The sequence below is a fragment of the Clupea harengus genome, chromosome 21 (assembly GCF_900700415.2).
Source record: "Clupea harengus chromosome 21, Ch_v2.0.2, whole genome shotgun sequence".
NCBI classification, from domain to species: Eukaryota; Metazoa; Chordata; class Actinopteri; order Clupeiformes; family Clupeidae; genus Clupea; species Clupea harengus.
Window position 1 is genome coordinate 4,539,199 of NC_045172.1, and position 18,931 is coordinate 4,558,129.

An 18,931-nucleotide genomic window follows, 5' to 3' on the forward strand; every position below is an offset into this window, starting at 1 on the left:
CACACACACACACACACACACACACACACACACACACACACACGCATATACTGTTAGCCAAGGGAAAATATTGTAGTAAATGTGACATTCATAAAATAAATTGGTTCCAAATACATAGGACATCATGGATTAGCATTAGGGCTACAGTAGACGTCTAACGGTCGTAGCTTCTGTTGTGTTGTGTTATTTCACTTACTGAACTGAAAAGCATCTACACACTTTTCGTTCTACTATACCATAGATATTGTAGTATGTGAAGTATGAACCGTTTCGGTGGTTGTAGTGCATTTTGCATTAAAGCCTAACTGATGTGGTCACGTGCTTTTTTGTAAAGCACACTGTGTGAATAGCTTTGAAAAATGGACATGGTATTGATACAAGTCTAAAAATGATTGTATAACACTGTGATAATCAATCCCAGATTTTCAGCAGGGGTTAATTAAAGCCCATGCTTCAGGTACCCTGCAGTGCCCTTTAAGCATACATCTGTTACAATAGGCTACTGTGTGTGGCTGTGTTCTCTTCCACTCCGCCGAGAAGCACAGTATTGACACCTGTGGATAGCAGTGGGAAAAAAAGCATAGATTTCATGGTGTGAATCAGTGGGCTACCTGCCAGCATGTCCTTTTTGTGGACAAATGATAAAAAGAAATAAATAAATAAAAGAATAAAAGCAAACAAAAATGTTTTCTTCAATCGAAAGGTGCACAAAGAAGGTGTTGTGACACTAAAACAGAGGGGGCAGGAAATGCTTGTGTGTGAAAACACCTGACAAATGCACGTCAGATAAGACAGGCTTGTGATGTTCAGTGAAGATGAGAGACTGCTCGTGGAACATCTATTTCTGTCGTTCCAAGCACTCAATCAATGGCAGCTTGTTTGTCTGTTGTTTACCGTGCTCCTCAGCTACAGGTTACAGCTGCACTTCCACAATAGCTGCCGGCACCAGTCTGTGTTCAGCCAATTTAAGTCTGAATTCCCGTAATGGAAATGTAGGCTCTGTCTGTGTGTGTGTGTGTGTGTGTGTGTGTGTGTGTGTGTGTGTGTGTGTGTGTGTGTGTGTGTGTGTGTGTGTGTGTGTGTGTGGAATGCATCTTGCCAGTCTGCACCAGTTTGACTTTGATTAAAAAAAACGAGAATTGATAAATAACATCTTTGGTCTTGGTCCAGGAACTTATCTAAGATTTTGTTGAATGAGTTTCTTTCTTTCTTTATTTTGTTTATCTGGGGACGACACACCACTGTGAGACTGTGAGACAGTACTTTGCAGAGTGGATTTGGACGATAAACAAAGAGTCTATCAAAAGAGATGTCAGAGGTGGTGCTCAGCAAATAATGACATTATCTCCAAGCAGCTGGGCTGTGAATACTTGTCATTACAGACACATCATTGCAGTCACGAATTCGTCCTCCCCGACCATATTTCCCACAGAGTCAAACTCTGAAGTTGTTTCTGTGCGCTGTTTTTTTTCTCCAATTTGTTTCTTCACTTCTTTGTTTTACTTCAGAAATCAACTGACCACACAAACTGCTGCTGTGTAATGTGTTTTTTTAAGGACTGAACAATGAACATGATCTTCCTTGACACAACAAAGCCTGTTTTTGTTTCGTTTTTTTTCCCGGCCAGTGCACATCAAATTGCTTCCCTCTCTCTCGGTTACCTCCTCGCAGAGCCATATTAAACTTTGTCAAAGTAATTTGTTTCCCCCTCTTGAGAAAACATCCAGGGAAATGAAACAGATGGTGAGATAATGGCTGCGATTAGTTCCGACCGGCGACCCGGTGAAGACTCAGAGCATAACGAAGCACCCAGCCCAGTAAAGCACAGTTACTGTACCAAAGACCCCCATGGAACTAGAACATAAGGTTGCTAAGCCTAATACTGTTGGGAAGCCTCGTGAAAAGAAAATGGAGGACGTGAACATGCCGTAAATGATACAATTTGATGATACCAAAAAATGACAATACAAACAAGGTCTGAGCAGTTTCCATGTTTACCTACAGTCTGGCCATATTTGGGTAGATAAGAGGAAGAGATCAGTGGGGTCCCAAACAAGGCCCAACTCTTTTATCAAGACAACCCTTGGTGGATGTGAAATACTGCTACCACATGCAGCACAGCACACTAGGCAGTATTACAGCACTGAAAAGCACCATACTACTAGAAGGTGATGTAGCCAAGCGTCTGATCCTCAGTGGCATAGGTGTCAGTCACTCATTATATTATTTGGTGGCACGAGGAGAGGAAAAGGGGAGATGAGAGAGGGCTATAAATAATTAAATGAAACTTACCACTGAGAAATTCAGAACTTACTGAGAACTTCAACTTCAAATTCAATTGTATTTATATAGCGCCAATAACAATGGATATTGTCTATCAGTGCTTTACAGAACTCAGAGCCTGAACCCCCCAGAGTAAGGAAGACACCTCGAGCAGAGCTTTAGCTCAAAAGGACAGGTAGAGAGGTAGAGCTAGAAAGGATTACAGAAAGGATTACAGAATTACATAATAGTTTCTCAATACAAATTGAGAAAACCAGCATTCAAAGAATTGGTTGTAGAACAAACTGGGTATAGTGTCTTCATAAGATTACTATTATAAGGATAAGCAGGGCAATAAAGCAGAAAACTATATCAACAATGACATTTGATTATATTATGGGGAAATAGGCTGGCATACAGTAGGTACTATAAGCAGAGTAAAGATTATGCATTACAGTTTGGTGGGAATGCAGCTGTAAGCAGAGGACTTCTGCAGGTGGAATGGGTGGAAAGACATCCCACAGTGGAGATAGTCTAGAGTAGAAGAGGAAGACAGGAGATAGACAGAGTAGACAGAGATAGGTTGCCTTATATGTGTGTACGGTATGTAATTATAGGTTATGGTGATGAGGAACAATGTTGTCACAGCCATCAGCATTTGCAGGTTAAGGTCCTACGATATGGGAGAGAACAGATACGGGTTGGGAACAGAATTTTAGAAAATGTCAGAAACAAATAAATAAATGAATACATCAAGAAAGAAAGATAGAAACTGCCACTGCCAATAATGTAAACATGAAATTCAGTAGACAGGCCACAGACCACAGGCTATCCAGGTTAGGGGGTGAGGGGTTGGGGGGGTCGGCCAAAGAGAACGCCAAGTTATATGTCCACTTCATCAGTATCAATGACATAGTACAATATGGTATATATAAGAAGAGGTGGAAGGAGAGAAGTTGCCTGGCATGGTCATTTTGAATTTCAGTTATACACAGGAAAAGATGTTTAATTCTTTGTGCTATTTATTGGAGAGTTCCCAGGGGTAAGATTCTGCATTCCAACCGCTCTAAGCTCTCCTTAACATGACTCCTTAACCTAGTTAATGTTAAAATGAAAATTAAAACTTTACTAAACATCCTCTTGAACACGAATGCTTCATGTTTTGAATTCGGTGAAAACTAGAGGGGATCGGAATAGCTTGCAACAGTATTAGAGAAAGGTCAGAACACTGGACACTGGACACTGGCTGATGAGAGTGATGAACACTGTCTTTGGAATGTTGAGCCTGCGGTGGAGAGTAGTGGGTTGGCACCACATATCAGTGAAAGGTTGTCAGTACACTACCAAGCCACCAACGTCTTCTCCATGGCGACGAATGACACCACGAAAACTCCACACTGTGTTATGGATGGAATCTTGCATAAAACCTTTATGAGTTCCATTTTTTATTTAGCTCAGTCCTTCAGCCTCCAAGCCTCTGTACTAAAATCTCTCTCCACGATGCCTAACCCAGAAGTTTATTTTACCCAATCAAGGATTGCTCTGAGGTACTTCCCCTCATTTCACTTACAATGTACTAATGGAGGCCTCAATGGATCAGACTATATATATTAACTCATTTATTCATATGAAGTATTACAGTATAATTCACCAGCCTTGGCCCTGACCATCACCATGTATTTTATATATAGGTTTAAAAATATGTGGTTATATTTATATAGTTTATATAACCCCTATTTACAAATGATATACAAATATTAAAATGCATGCAGTTATTTAATTGTATTGTTATTAATATAGTATCAGTATCAGTATAGTGTCAGTAAAATTCATTGTTATTGAATTTTTGATACTTTTTTTCATTGAAGGAAATCTGATTGTTTAGACAGACATTTGAGTATCTAAGTAGGTTCTCACAATAGGTCAGGACACATGTCAACACCAGAGATAACACAAGATGCACCTTAAGATACGCCCAAGCATTACTGACACTTCCCCATAGCAACCATGACCGAATGCCAGTCCAACCTGGATCTTCAGCTTTACTTGGGCCCATTGGTTTGGTATGGCCTCTTCAGCTGCACCCATGCCCTGTCAATGCAGGCTCTAGGTACGCCAAAATCTAGCTAAAACAAATTAATATCCTTGAATATCCATGGTGCGCACAACACCAACCCTGTGAACATTTCTTTACCAAGAATTGTGATCTGTGGAGAAAAAGAAATAAAAAGAAAAGCCCTTTATTTGAAAATATATAGTGAAGCAGCAACCTTGTAGCTAGAGAGATCCCAGCACTGTGATCAGACTGTTAAATAGGAACGTGTTGTTCTGGTAGTGTTCTGTGGAGCTCTGGGCCACTAAGGTGATTCATATTAGCCCATGCAGGGGCATGCTGTGGGAGGAAACTGGGGGGGCACTTGTGTCCGAGTAGATAGTGCGCCTCATTAGGGGGAATGGCAGTATGAATACCAATCAATCAATAGATTCATAGACCCGTCAGTAAATCTAGAGGGAAATGTGTCATTATAAACTGGAAGATAGTGTGAAATAAAGTGCCTCTTGGTCCAAACGATACAGATTTCTTCAGACTATGGTAATCAATTCTTTTTTTTGGTGTCAGAAAAGTTAAATTACAGGCTCTCATGAACAGGAATAAATGTGAAATCTGTCAGTCATGAACTTAAATGCAGTCCATATAACACTTAGCTTTTGGTTTCCATTTAGTATTTAGGAACTGCACTCACAGAATTCAAGACATGCAATTATTCCTGCTGACATAGCTTTACTGTCATGATAGCAACACAAGGATGTGTCAGGATGAAGCTCACCCTGTTTATGGTGTATGGTATGTTTGGAAGCAGATGCCTCTGCTGACAGCTTTGAGAGGGAATCCTTTTAGACACAGCACACCAGTATGCAGCACAAAGAGTACATTTGTATTTATGCATTCAGCAAACTTTTTGAATCCAAAGTGACTTGCAGTGGAAGAAAGGCACATGTTGTTTTTCCCCAGTCTGTGCCCCGTGACCTTTTTGATGTTAGCACTTTTGCACCACCAGTTAAGCTTCAGGTGAGCTGTGGTGTTGTTTGTGCGGTCAATGCGGTAATAATCATGCAAAGCTACAGGACCGCAGGGCCTTTGTCTCTTCTGAGGGCTGTCAAAGCGTGTCAGCAGGCAGACCTAATTAGGTGACTTGTCATGTTCAAGGCGAAAAGTGAACGGCACTGTACCTCCGCCTTTGAAGGGCTTGTTGCTATGACATCAGAAGGTATTGTTCCTTCAAGGCAGTACACGCAGATGTCTTCTTAGCTGGTCACTTTGGCATCAACCAAGGTATTACCACCTCCTATTCACTTATTATTCTCACATGACTGCATTTATATAATATTTTATCTGGCCAAGTCTTTAATGCAAAATGACTGCCAGTACAGGGAAAGTATAAACTCTTCAGCATGCTGTGTGTTGAAGACATGTGTTTTATGTTCAGCGATAAACTCTCCTGGGAAGAAAACCCATCATCTCACTTTTGTTGCTCTGCCTTTTCAGCTGCAGAAGCACCTAGGATTCTGTGAGGGTACAAACTGTCTTCATTCATCTTGATGATGTAGGTGCTGTGGTAAGTAGGCAGGTCATTCTGAACAATCTTGCCATACACATCTTTGCTATATACCAAATTCCTTATAAACAAACTTGGAGAGTAAATGGATAAATAACACTGTGATCGATAAGTCACTTCTATTCCATAAATATGTATATCTCTGAAAATAAACCACTGAGAAAGTCACTCAGAAATGATGAACATAATTGACTTTCACAGATATTTCAAGCAGGGGGGGGGGGGGGGGTTCCAAGTACATTGTTCAGTGGCAAACCTGGATTAGTTAACTCAGAGTAAGCGGTAAACCTCCTAATAGCTTTGTTTTGCTTTGTTTTGTAGAATGAAGTCACAGGGCACTTAGGAGGTTTACCAGTTACTCTGAGTTAACTTACCCAGGTTTGTCACTAAACCACTTACTCTGAGTTAATTTACCCAGGTTTGTCACTAAACCACTTACTCTGAGTTAACTTACCCAAGTTTGTCACTAAACCACTTACTCTGTTAACTTACTCAGGTTTGTCACTAAATCATGTTTTTTTTCTTTTTTTTGGGGGGGGGGGGGGGGGGGGGGGGACCTCCTGTTGCTATGTTACCTAAGGCACACGCTTTGTCTCTTTTGTGGCTATGTAGAATAATCCATACAGTTTAATTTTCTATACCTGAGAGAAAGGGTGTGAGGAGACTGGCAAATATACAATATATTACACTGATTGTGTTGAATATTTAGTGTTTCCCCCTCACCATTACCAACAGCAACTCACAATTAGTAATAATAATGCTGATCCAACTGTTTCAACAAACAGCTTTTGGATGAAATCCTCCATTATTATCCATATGGGACACAGACATGTCAGTTTGCTTTCTGCCATTTGTTTTGTTTTTGCTGTTTTGCTGTATTCAGACTCTCATCTCATCTTTCTTGTAACTGGTCTAATGATGGATAAAATCTCCTGGTAAGCAGATGTTTGTTCAGATGTGATTTTGTGGCCTTATAGCAACTGGTTTCAGTTCTGTCCTGGGAATCTGTGACGTTTTCATTTGTCTGTCTGACCTTTGTCCCAAAGGACATTCATTTCAGTTGTGCAGTGACAGGTAGTGTGTGTGTGTGTGTGTGTGTGTGTGTGTGTGTGTGTGTGTGTGTGTGTGTGTGGGGGGGGGGGGGGGGGGGGGGAGCATGAGAGTGAGTGGGTTTGTGCATGCTTCAACAACAACCATGCCAACAAAGCAGTTTGAAAAGAAGTGAGAAGTGAGAGAGACATTGCTTGGCTCAGTTTGAAGGACAGCGGGACTGTTAACATTCCTCCATAAGATATTTAGCAATAAAATCACTACATAAAAGACGTTTGGATTGAATATCCTCCTAAGAAGCCCTTCCAGTTCCCATATCCCAGATGTGAGCCCACTAATAAATCTTATCCAAAGTTATATCATGGTGCCTTATCCCAATACTTTTTGCAATGGTTACTCCATAGCCGGCACAGGCCCCATGGATTTAAGTTAATAATTGCTATTCTGGTCATCCCTCAGACAACAAAGGACTAAAGCAAAGCCTAGAGTTTACAACAGAGACAAACACAAAAGTAATACTCTTTTTTGAATATTCCTATTTGTATCATTGGAACATGACTCAGACCATGTGACTGACTGTTCATAAGGATCTTTGTGGATAACTTACATTTCGTGGGTTTGATACTGAGGGTGTCCACACATAAGATTCTGAGTTACTTTGCTTGAAATATTCTGGCAAATGAAGAAATGCAAACATAAAACCAGCTAATCAACCTCTAAGTGTCAAGATATCCTTGAGTGTTTTTTCAGGTATGTACCATGTGACCATGTCTATGGGAACCTAATCCCTTTAGCACAATTACATTGAATCTCCCACCTCAGATGCCAGTCTCCAAATATGGCTGTCGGTTTCCTCCTTGGTGAGATGACAACCGTAGAAGACAGCTCACTTGATCCTACTGTTCTGTTCTTCTCAATGTCAGAACATAAAGATCCACTCACACCACAGCTTCACTTGGGCTACTGTGAGGCTGTGTGGTTCCTGTGAGGCTGTGTGGTTCCTGCGTAGGCTAATGACAGGGTCCATTCATTTTGCCCAGCTTCCCGTCTTAAAGACAAGATGACCTCTGGATTCTCTCCATAGGGTTAATTGATCACGTTACGTCAGTTAGCCACGCTTCGCTGAGTCGTCGGGGGAAATATCACTTCGAGCCAATTGGACAGAAGAGCTCTGTAATTCCAGAGACATCTTCTCGTTTTCACAGGCCATGCTGTGCTATTAGAACCCGCTGTGATCTCCAGTCTGTTGCGTCCAATTGGTGTCACTCATGTAAGAAGCCTGCTAATGGAAAAATAAACCGTGCCCATGCCCTTCCTCAGACTTTGACAGTTGAGGTTTTTTTCTTCCCCCTTCCCCCTTCCCACCAAGTCCTCTTTATTTCAATAGGGTAATATCGTAAAGAGAGCATTGAGATATTTTATTTTGTTTAGCGGACCCCATGAATATGATTAAATGATGTTGAATCACCTAGTGGTGAGAATTAAGGGGTTCTATCAGGGCCCATTATCTCACTCCTTCAGCACACTTCTGTGTCACAGCAGAGGATGTCATTAGTGACCATAAATGTCATGTTTTCATTTCCAAGTGGTGAAGTTGAGCGCTGAAGTGTGACCAGAAATGAATATACCAAAATGAGTACATTAACAGGACATGTACAGTAGACACTTTCCTCCTAATGGGTTTAACTAATCCAATGGGAAACTCTGTGAAACAGAAATACATCAAATATATAACCCTCTTTATCGCCTTCTGGACTTTTCATTCAGGCTGATGAGGTGAGCATGTCCTTTAAGTAGGATGTATATCATCTAAAACCCCGGGAGAAATTAATACCCTCACAAATTGTGCAAATGTTTCTTTCCTTCAAAATTGGCAGCCACATGGATTTGGCAGCTTTGGATCCACGGCCCCTATCCGAAATACCAATTAATCTGGCTCATTGCCCCTCCAGGCTGATTGGGGAGGGGAGGGTAATACGTCCTGTAAATGTAGCTGAAATCTTCTGACCTCTTGCACTGACGACACCCACATTACATTATTGTCTGCTTGGCTAGAGAAACGAACCATTCTTTGCGGAGCTCTTTACGAATCCCTGTATCCTTTCCATTAATCAAAAGGCAAAATGGAGACGAGGTCAGATTAGGAGGAGAGACGGTACTTCCTTTAATTATAAAATAGTTGGAATAATAATGACTTTTTAAATGATGTAAATATCACCCATAACATAAGCTGCAAGTTACTGGCTGAGCAGTCTAGGTTATTTAGACTGTCCAGAGCTGACAGACTCTAGTTGTCATCAGCCCTTGCTCTTCTGTGCAGTGTTATGTATTAGGAGTAAAATAAGGTGGTTTGCAGACCCATACAAACATCATAATTGATGGCTTCATGACAAGCCTCATGGGCACGAAATTAAACTTGCTTTCCAATTAAAGAAATGTTTAAAGGATTTGTTTTAGTTTGTTATTTGTCATGGCACAAACACCATTAGGTTTGCCATATTTATCCCGCTGAAGCAATTTGTTGTGAGTCATTAGCATATTCTAGGTTGCACTGTGTGAATGAAGAAAAAGATTACCCTCAGATTTGTGGCAAGCATTGTGTGTGAAAGAATGACATCAGCTCAGAAGTGAACCTACCTTCACTGTCCACACCCCTAAGTATCCCTGTTTTACTCACACATAACCACACCACCTTCAACATGGTAGAGTTTGATAACTAATTAGAATACCTTTATACTAAGCTAGTTGCTCTGGTGCAAAACTATGAACATTCTCTGAGAGCTGTAGCACCTGGTGAGATGAACAGTAGACTGAATGTGCCTGAGTGATTGGCACTGCACTATGAATAGACTATATGCAGACCGTTAGAGATATTACCTTGGACATTGTAAGTCACCTAACCTTAGACTTCGGCATCTTACCTTGAACTCTTGTGTTTGCTCCCTGAGGAGGCGGTGTAGGTGAAGCCACCTTAAAGTCAAGGAAATTAGTATGTTTCTAACAGACGTCTAGCTGAAATTCTGGGCTTTGTGTCACTGGAGTTTATGCAGCATAACCTGAAAGGAAATAAGGAGCCTCACAGTATTTCTGCCAGTGATTCTGACCTTTCCGCTGTGGCTGACAGGTTTTATGTCCGGAACCTTCTACCAAAGCCAAAAAAGCTCATCAGCACTTATTTCTTGCTGTATGTAACCCTCAATTAATTTTAATATTGAAAGTGCAGTTCAGTGTTGAACTCCATTGAAGTAAATTTGTAGGGTCCTTCATCTTTGAAGAGCCTTGACTCAGTAAGTTGTTGTTGGGGGCTTCACATTAACAATAAACGATGTTCAAACTGGTGGGGTGTTAAAATGTCCAAGCATGTGGACTAGATAACTTGTATATCGCTGACTTCTTCGCAAGAAAACCTTTACTGCATTCAGAACCTATGGAGTGCTATACTGGACTTCTCTGAACTCTTATCTCTTGCGTAGGTGTCCTCTAGTGAATAAAAGAGACGGTCTCATTTATAACTCATTAGATGCCTCCCTCAGACAGCTGTCGGCGTTAGTGTGGGGTCGCGCGGGGTGTGCTAACTCCTGCACTGCTGCGACATAACAAGGACAAGCACAGCGCAGCCTGTGGAATCTGGTCAAACCGATGTCTAATCCAGACAAAAAAACTGCAACATAACAAGCAGATGGCTCAAGAGGCTGAGAGCCAGACAGAGAGAAGTTCCATGTGAGTGGAAAAAAGAGAGGAAGAGGGAGAGAGACAAGAAAAAAAGTGGGTCAGAAGTAGTGTCACGATAACCCACCTGGGAATGAGTTGGTGTGTGCTTTAGAAGTGATTACATCTAGCATGCAGGGATGGGATGGCCTTGGGGCGGAGAGATGAGTTGATTGGTTGTCATAGTCGTCTTGAGGTTTCAAAAGTAGAAAAAAGATGTACTTGTGGCTACATTGATTCTGATGCAATTTCAGATGCTGCAAAGTTTTTACGATACTTTATTATTACAGTACAGTTCTTTAAGCAGAGAGACAGTTCTGGGGTACAGAGGCAAAAACTGAGTGCTGAGGTTTTTTTCTTTTCTTTTTTTATTCAGTGGTCTAGAAGTCCTGTTCGTATTGATATCACTACAGAGGTTCATACACAGCGAGGAGGAAATAATTCAGCAAACAAAAAGAGCTATTGTGGTATCTAATCTCTAATTGTGGGCGACTAATGAATCTTCATGTTGTTCAGGGCTGTCATTGTCAAAACAGTATTTCTCGGTGGACACAGAGAGGGGTCATTCAGCACCTACTTCGCACTAAAGCCGATTACGCAGAATAAGCAAACAAAAAAAATCATGCATAAATGAGCCTGTAATTAATTTCTTAGCAGGCAGTCCAGTCTGGTAGAAACTATAACAGGAAAATGGTGATCAATCATGTAATCTATCTGCCAAAGCCATTTATCCAGCTGGGCTTTTTTGTGGAAACAAATGGTGATGTTGTTAATCACTGGGAAACCAGTTCTAGCAGTCCCCCAGGCATGACGCCACATTATTTACACAGAGAGGAGGCAGTGTTCCATTCTACTGTGTACTTACCAAACCATTCTCATCTTTATTTTCTGAGTTTGTGGAGATGTAGACAGTACGAGGGTGTCCAGTGGATGTTCCCATTGGTGACATATATATTAATATTGGTGATATAGCCAAATGCAGGGCCCCAAAGATTTGGGAAATGTAAGTACATTGTATTTACGGTAAGTATATAATCTGCTTCAAGCAATTGATAGGGACCCTTAGTGAGTATATACTCTGCTTGAGAGCATTGATAGGGACTATTGATGAGTACATACTCTGCTTGATAACATTGATAGGTGTTATAATGGGTGTGATGGAGGTTCTGTAGAAATAAAGTATGTCCTCATATCAAATATTAAGTGCTTCCTGTACACTGCAACCCTTCTTAGCATCACAGGTAATTAGTTAATTAGACATTAACAGCAGGCTGTCTGAGTGTGTATAAACAACAGCCTAATTTGCTGTCAATACCATCTATTTTTAAACAGCCAATTAAATGCATGACATTCTGGCTTGTACCAATGCACAGCATAACTCAAAGCCCCATTACAAGAATCTCACACTGCCGTTCTCATGAATTATGCAATTATAATGCACATGGTTTGGCACGTTACCTGATGTTCAGTGGAAAATACTGGAATTTAAACCAATGTGAGGTGGAAAAACATTAAAAGCCACATCTTGAATCCCTCTGGCTCTACCGCATGTTAAAGTACCAAACTTACCCTATTACCACAGCATCTGTCTTTTTCCATCCCCTCTCTCCTCTCCACCAACAGCATGTCTCAGTGGGAAATGCATTGGCCATTTGCACAGAATCTTTGCATGATCTCTGTGCACACTAGGAAGTCTTGCATGATCCCTGCACAATGTCTCAAGGTTCTGACCAGAGACATCACTGAGCTACAGAGGCTCCTGAGGGAAAACACAGATAAACAGATGTGCAGCGAAGTCGATATCCATTTTAAGACACTTTAATCAAATACATTTAAATCGGAGCTGACCCCATCTGAGCCGCACAGCTCAATACAGAACAAGGAAATTTGGTGAACATTTAATGGCACATATCAAATAAAAATAAAAAACTAAAAAAACTTGACTACAACTTGACACAGAACTCACACCATAACTGTGGGAGAGATCCACACTATTTATTTATTTATGTCTGGCTGATTTGATCATTTGGGGTGCAGTGAACAAGCCAACTGGACTGGATCTTGTGACTCATACGAACCCATCCCAAATCCCATGTGCCCTGCTGTCTGACTGCTCTTGTTTTTCGAGAACTATATCTTCTCAAACACCTGAAGATCTGTACAGACCTGTCCACAGTGAGTGACACAAGAAGAGAGAGAGAGGAACAGATTCTGTACAGAATGTGTTTTTGTATTGTCGAATTCCTGTGCTTAGCTGGCCTTGGTAGAGCCTACGTTTTAACTTTTGTTGACTGTGGCGAACAAACCCACTGTTCTCAATTTCTGAAGGCAATTTTTTTTTGCTTTTGTTACAAGTTCACTTGTACATCTCCTCCATTTTTATACTTTACTACAGAAACACCAGACATAGTTCAACTTGAGACACACGCCTTCAGTGAGGTCAACGCAGAGGTGGTATCGATGCACCCAGGACAAAGCCTTAGAGTGGGGTGGTGGAAGAGAGGGCATTCACTTACCCTCTCACCACAGACCAAACAGGTGGAAAATGTCACCAATGATGAGTCAAGTCTCAGCCCTTTCAGTTCTCTGATTGGGTGCAGAACCACCAGAATGGAGGCACTTGGAATTTAGGCCAGGATTTATCCGCAGGGATCAAGGTTTTGTCTTGCTGGGATTGCAAGAGCATGATTGAGTGGATGGTCCATTACTCATTAAGTTTTTCATCAACTGAAAATTTGATAGAGGGGGGATAACACAACTTCACATCCTGAGAATTTATATCCATTTAGGACATATATCAGACAGACAGACATTACTGAACCAAAATTAGAAAAATTTAGGAGAATAAGCCTGTTATGTTTCAAATTGAAGTTGTCTAAAAATTATTAAATGTTTCAGATGCAAAAGAAGTGCACATATATTTTTCATTCTTCCTCATTTTATATTACATTCAAAAACAGGAATGTAAAAATCTTAATGTTTACCCATAACCTCTACAACACTTATACAGACAGAGTTATACACAGACTTTTTCTTTCTTAGCACTGACTATCCAATGTCTCTCTGACATACACAGAGCATAGACATCAACGATACCTGCTACAAGTACATAATCTCTCGATTTCTCTCTTTCTTTCTCTCTCTCTCTCTCTCTCTCTCTCTCTCTCACACACACACACACACTTTTTCTTTCTTAGCGCTGACTATCCAATCTCTCTCTAACATACACAGAGTATCGACATCCCCAACACCTGCTACCAGTACACAGAGTCTCTCACTCGCTCTCTCTCACACACACACACACACACACACACACACACACACACACACACTGACACTACAGCACGGTGCTGGCAGTATCTGAGTCCTTGGAGCTACTGTGCGAGCTGTTGGGCAGGGCCTTGAGGTACTCCAGGTGTCGCCGTGCGTCCTCGCGGTTCTGCCGGACGTAGTAAACCACATAGGCGATGACCATGGCAAACCAGCCGAACATGGTGATGAACATGGCCACGTCGGTGGTCTTGCGCTGGAAGCTGCAGAAGTTGACGCCGGAGTCGAGCACCTGGATGATGGGCCTGCCGGCGAACTCCTCGCGCACGGCCGTGTGGCAGCTCACCTCGTTCACCGTGTTCTCGTCCAGCCGCAGCTCGCGGAGCACCTCCTGCAGCACACACTCACAGTGCCACGGGTTGCCCGACAGACTGATCTTGGCGTGCAGCCGCCCGAAAGCCTCCTTGGGCACGCCGCGCAGACGGTTGTCGGACAGGTCGAGCACCCGCAGACTCTCCGTCACGCCCTGGAAGGCGCCGGCCTCCACTGCCTCGATGGTGTTGCCCGACAGGTCCAGCTCCTGCAGGCGCCACAGCCGGCTGAAGGCCTGGCTGGGCACACGCGTGATGTGGTTGGACGACAGCTGCAGGGTCACCGTGTCCTCTGGCAGGTCGTCCGGGATGGCGTCCAGGTCGCGGGACGAGCACTGGACGTTGGTCAGGCCGCCCCGCTCTGAGCAGTGGCATGGCTTGGGACACGTGCGCACCATGGCGGTCAGGAGAGCCAGAATCATGGCCCCTCGAAGCAGCATGCCCATGTCAAAAACGTCCACGCTGAGCCTGCCCATTCTGATGCATGACTGATAACTCTTTCACGACCAGTCTTGATGGACGATTGCGTGACTGAAATTGAGGAAACACCTTGTCTGAATGAAGTGAATGAATGAATTTCCGTTGGTTACATTTCCAAGACTGAGTTCCCTACCGCCTTCCCTGTGTACAATAGGCAGTAAACCATGCTTGAGACCAGAATCCGAGTTCTTTGTTGGGTCAAAACAAGAACAGTGGTGGCTTCAAAGCAGCCACAGTCCCTTCAGGATGTCTTCAACTTGAAACAAGAGGGAACAGATAGGGGGAGCAAATCAGACATATGTCTGTGTCCAGTGTCTGTGAGGTCCGCCGTCCTTTGGTGAAAGGCTGAGCCTTTGATTCTAAGTGCAAGAAAATGAGAGCTGGATATTACATCATCCTCATGAAAACTGGCAATGAAAGAAAATAAACCCTCCGACAAGACCTTTCAACCTAGACGTGTACTGCCTTTGCCAGAAGACATCAACCATGTTTATTCAGCGTCTCAAACAGGAGAAAACTATTTCACCACTATTGATTTTTATGACTCATATTTGTCTTAAAAACGGATTATTTTGGCATGGCATGTGCAATTGATCTGAGATCAAATTAGGTTAAGCAAAAGAAATATGCATAATAAATTGGACTTAAATCCGAGTGCATTTGTTTTTTAGACCACTGCTGTGTCTGCAAGCTCTGAATCATCTGAAATACTTCTGGTAATTATATCAAAGCCGTCAACAGAATCCTACAATGTTAAACAATTCATTCCTTTCTTGGAACAAATGAATAATAGCCTTAATTCACATTGACAGTACATTTCAATTATAAGTAATTTGCATTTAACATTTCACTGGAACAGTTTTTTCTTATATAAATAATATAAATATAAATAAAAAACCGTGTAGAATAGGCATACCCTCTGGCCTTTATGTCGACACTGTACAAGTAATTAGCTTTAATTCCAGATGCGGCTTCCTGGAGGCTCAAAGGTCTAATTAGTGGGTTAAATGTCAGCTACCATTGACATCAAATTGTGTCAATGTAGCGTTTATCGCACCCTGTCAGATAGTGCCTATTCGTGGTCGTCTGTCAGCACCAAAAAGGTCAAAACCTTCATAATCACAGAGAGGTTTCAATCATGCCTTCAATGGACAAGGACGAGAATCAGTCTAACTAGACTTTTTTTACAACATAGTTTGTAGAGGAGTCTGTGGACTAACGACATTGCAGACCACTTACCGTGGTGTTTTAGAGTTTTGTCTTAATTCGGACCATATTACCTTAGGCTATCTTAGTTAGTTATAAACCCACAATTAGCCAAAGAAGCTCATGCAGGCTGGAAACCTAAGCCTATGTATTCTAGCCTGTCCGAAAAGTTTCTAGAGGCACCATATGACGATGGCTGAATAACAGTTCTTGAACCCACATTTAGATAACTTAACTCAAATTGAACTGAAATAATTACCTTGACATGAACTTTCCAAATCACCCTTTCTTTGCAAACGTCATTTGTTGTTACTGTCTTCATCAGAATGCTTGCAGATTATGCGGACAGACACGCACTCTGCCTGCGTTTGAAGTGGGAACGGGAGTCTCGTCTCGCTAATCTCTTTGTGGACTACCGACTGCAGACAGCACCCCCAATGGCTCACACTATCAAAAATAGCTCCGAAGTTCCCTCAAAACGTTTGGTTTATGATTTATATTCTAGACTGTACAGAATGCAGTTGGTGGTCCACGGAAACAACATCTTTGTCTGAGCAATTTACAACTGGGATTCAGCCGCAAAGATACATTTCCACATGTTATCTGAAAGACCACGGTATCCAAAGAATAACGCAATACGATTACGAATGCATCCATCTTCTAGGCAAGTGTGGGACAATACAGAGTCGAAAACAACAAGCCCACAACTCAAAAACAAATAAACAGTAAAAGCGTCTTTGATTTGTAAATTAAAAGAAAGGGCATCATAAATCCCAAAAGTGCGAAAAAAAGAAAGAGTAGCGCGTCGCCGCCACTGTCCTTTTAAGCATTCAGTTATGAGGATCTCGTCCAAGGTCCGCATGTACAGTTACTGATGGAACTATAAATTATCATTAACCCGAGCTCTTCCAGCGACTCTCTCTCTCTCTCTCCCCCTCTGTCTCGCGCGCGCCCACGCTCTACGACATAGGTGCCACTGGCACGCTGTACGTGATAAAAGACTTCTAAATCCACTCAACTAACACACTGGGTGTTTGGCTCGGGCCACACACGTCAGAGTGAAATATCTCATGTCATAGAAACCTTTGACACACTGCCTACATAATGAAATTGGGTCCTCCCCTGCAGGACATGGCAATACTGTAGCGATACACCTTGATATACTGCTGCTGAATCCATTGCTTTGTTAAGAGGGTGTATGACGTTTCAGGGTATATGGTGGGTCTAGAAACAACATACTGCATCCATAAATTATATTCCTGTCACACAATTCATGTCCCTTCAAAGAAAACCTTTCCCTTTCAAGTCTCACTGTGTGAACGACTCAATGTGGACGATTGTGCTATTTTGAAAAAGACAACACAATAAAGTAGATGGGTCTGATTCACTTTGAAGAGTTAAACAAAACAAATGTCAAAAAATGAGTGTACAGCTAAATATGTATTTTACTGCTCACTGTAACCTCACTTTTTGACTGTCTCACTGACCTCTTCTTGACCTCTTTGGACATCAACAGACACAGACGTTCAGTATCGACCTCGGTCAATTACAAGAGCTAAAGTATTAAATGTTCTTCTATCAGTAATGGATTTCCCTGAAGGCAAATCCCAATGGACATACAGTTCTGAATTCATGGTTTTAGTGATGTGCTGAGTTTTATTGTAGTTATATTAACCTGGCTGCAGCTCTGTGGCTGTTTGCGTGCGTCGGCTATTATGTAACAATATAGTGACCATCAGGTTTTATACCCACCCTGGTGTGTTAGTGGGCTAAAGAATATTGCAGTCGTTAAAACATCAGAGAGCATTAAGTCTGTTTGTTTGTGTGTGTGTCGTGTGCATCAGGGGATTCAATTATAGGCATTACTTTAAAGGACACAGTACTTTCAGTTAAGTCATTGGCCTCTGCAGCAGTCTCCGTGTCCCAAGTGTGTCTGGGCTTTTAAGGTAATTTGGAATGTATGGTCAGTTGGTCGGTCAGGAGGATCTGTAAGTCAGTTCCATTTATAAACTCTTTCAAATATGAAATCCGTAGTAATGACAGGCAAAAAAACGGCATGTACTAGATAACAAATTTACATTTGAAAGTAGTCTTCAATGACGGCAAAGTCCCGGGTGTCCTGTATTCCCACTTGACTGCATGTTATTGGATACAACTGAGCACAAACCTCTGTGAGACGAGACACAGTCAGAACTGCCAGCAAACACACCAATATTAGAGAAGAAATACTCATATTGGAGAAGAAATCCCACCATTTATTATTTGTATTATTATTATTATTTGTATTATTATTATTATTATTATTCTCACACATAGTATCTGATTTAGTTACATAGAACAGATAGACAACATTTGTCATGCTGTGAAACCTAATTCTTAGACTTAGACAATAATAATATGAAGCCATATTATAGGCTATAGTATAACATGTAAAACAGATAGCACTCAGAGTTCATTTTGTTCCACAATGAAAAAACACAGCGTATGGTCAAGTGTGTGAATTGATAATGGAAGTCAGCAGGACGTGTCTCAGCCTTCGGATGGATAGAGAAAATGGTGTTTTTTTTTTACCTTGGGAACGCAGTTCAGTGACCATGAATGCAAAACTCTCTTCACCTCACTGACTCAGGCCTGGCGAGATAATGATGCAGATCTCTGACATAGTCCCCTACATGAGGCAATGTGCCTGCTGATCATTAGAGGTGTAAATTCTAATTGGGTGGCACAATAACAGCCCCTAATTGACAATATCCCACAGGTGTGTGTGGTGTTTGTTGTGTATGTGTGTGTGTGTGTGGGCACAGGCGCTGCTACAAACTCGTAATGAACACATGTGCTTCACTGCTGAAAGCACAGTTTTAATACGGAGGAAATGGCTGCTTGTTTTTATTTGACTGGGGCCAATCGATTTCGCTTATGGTCTCTCCATTATTAACGTCCTCAGCGAGTGTTTGTTTTAGGGGTTTC

The 18,931-nt window shown here is 41.8% G+C and overlaps 1 protein-coding gene across 1 annotated transcript; it reads right to left on the bottom strand.

Moving 5' to 3' along the window:
• Positions 1-11,792: 11,792 nt before the first annotated feature.
• Positions 11,793-14,724, bottom strand: LOC105894534 (leucine-rich repeat-containing protein 3-like). Its single transcript, XM_012821051.3, has one exon. The coding sequence runs from the start codon at positions 14,722-14,724 to the stop codon at positions 13,975-13,977; it is 750 nt and encodes a 249-aa protein (XP_012676505.3). The 3' UTR covers positions 11,793-13,974.
• Positions 14,725-18,931: the final 4,207 nt, after the last annotated feature.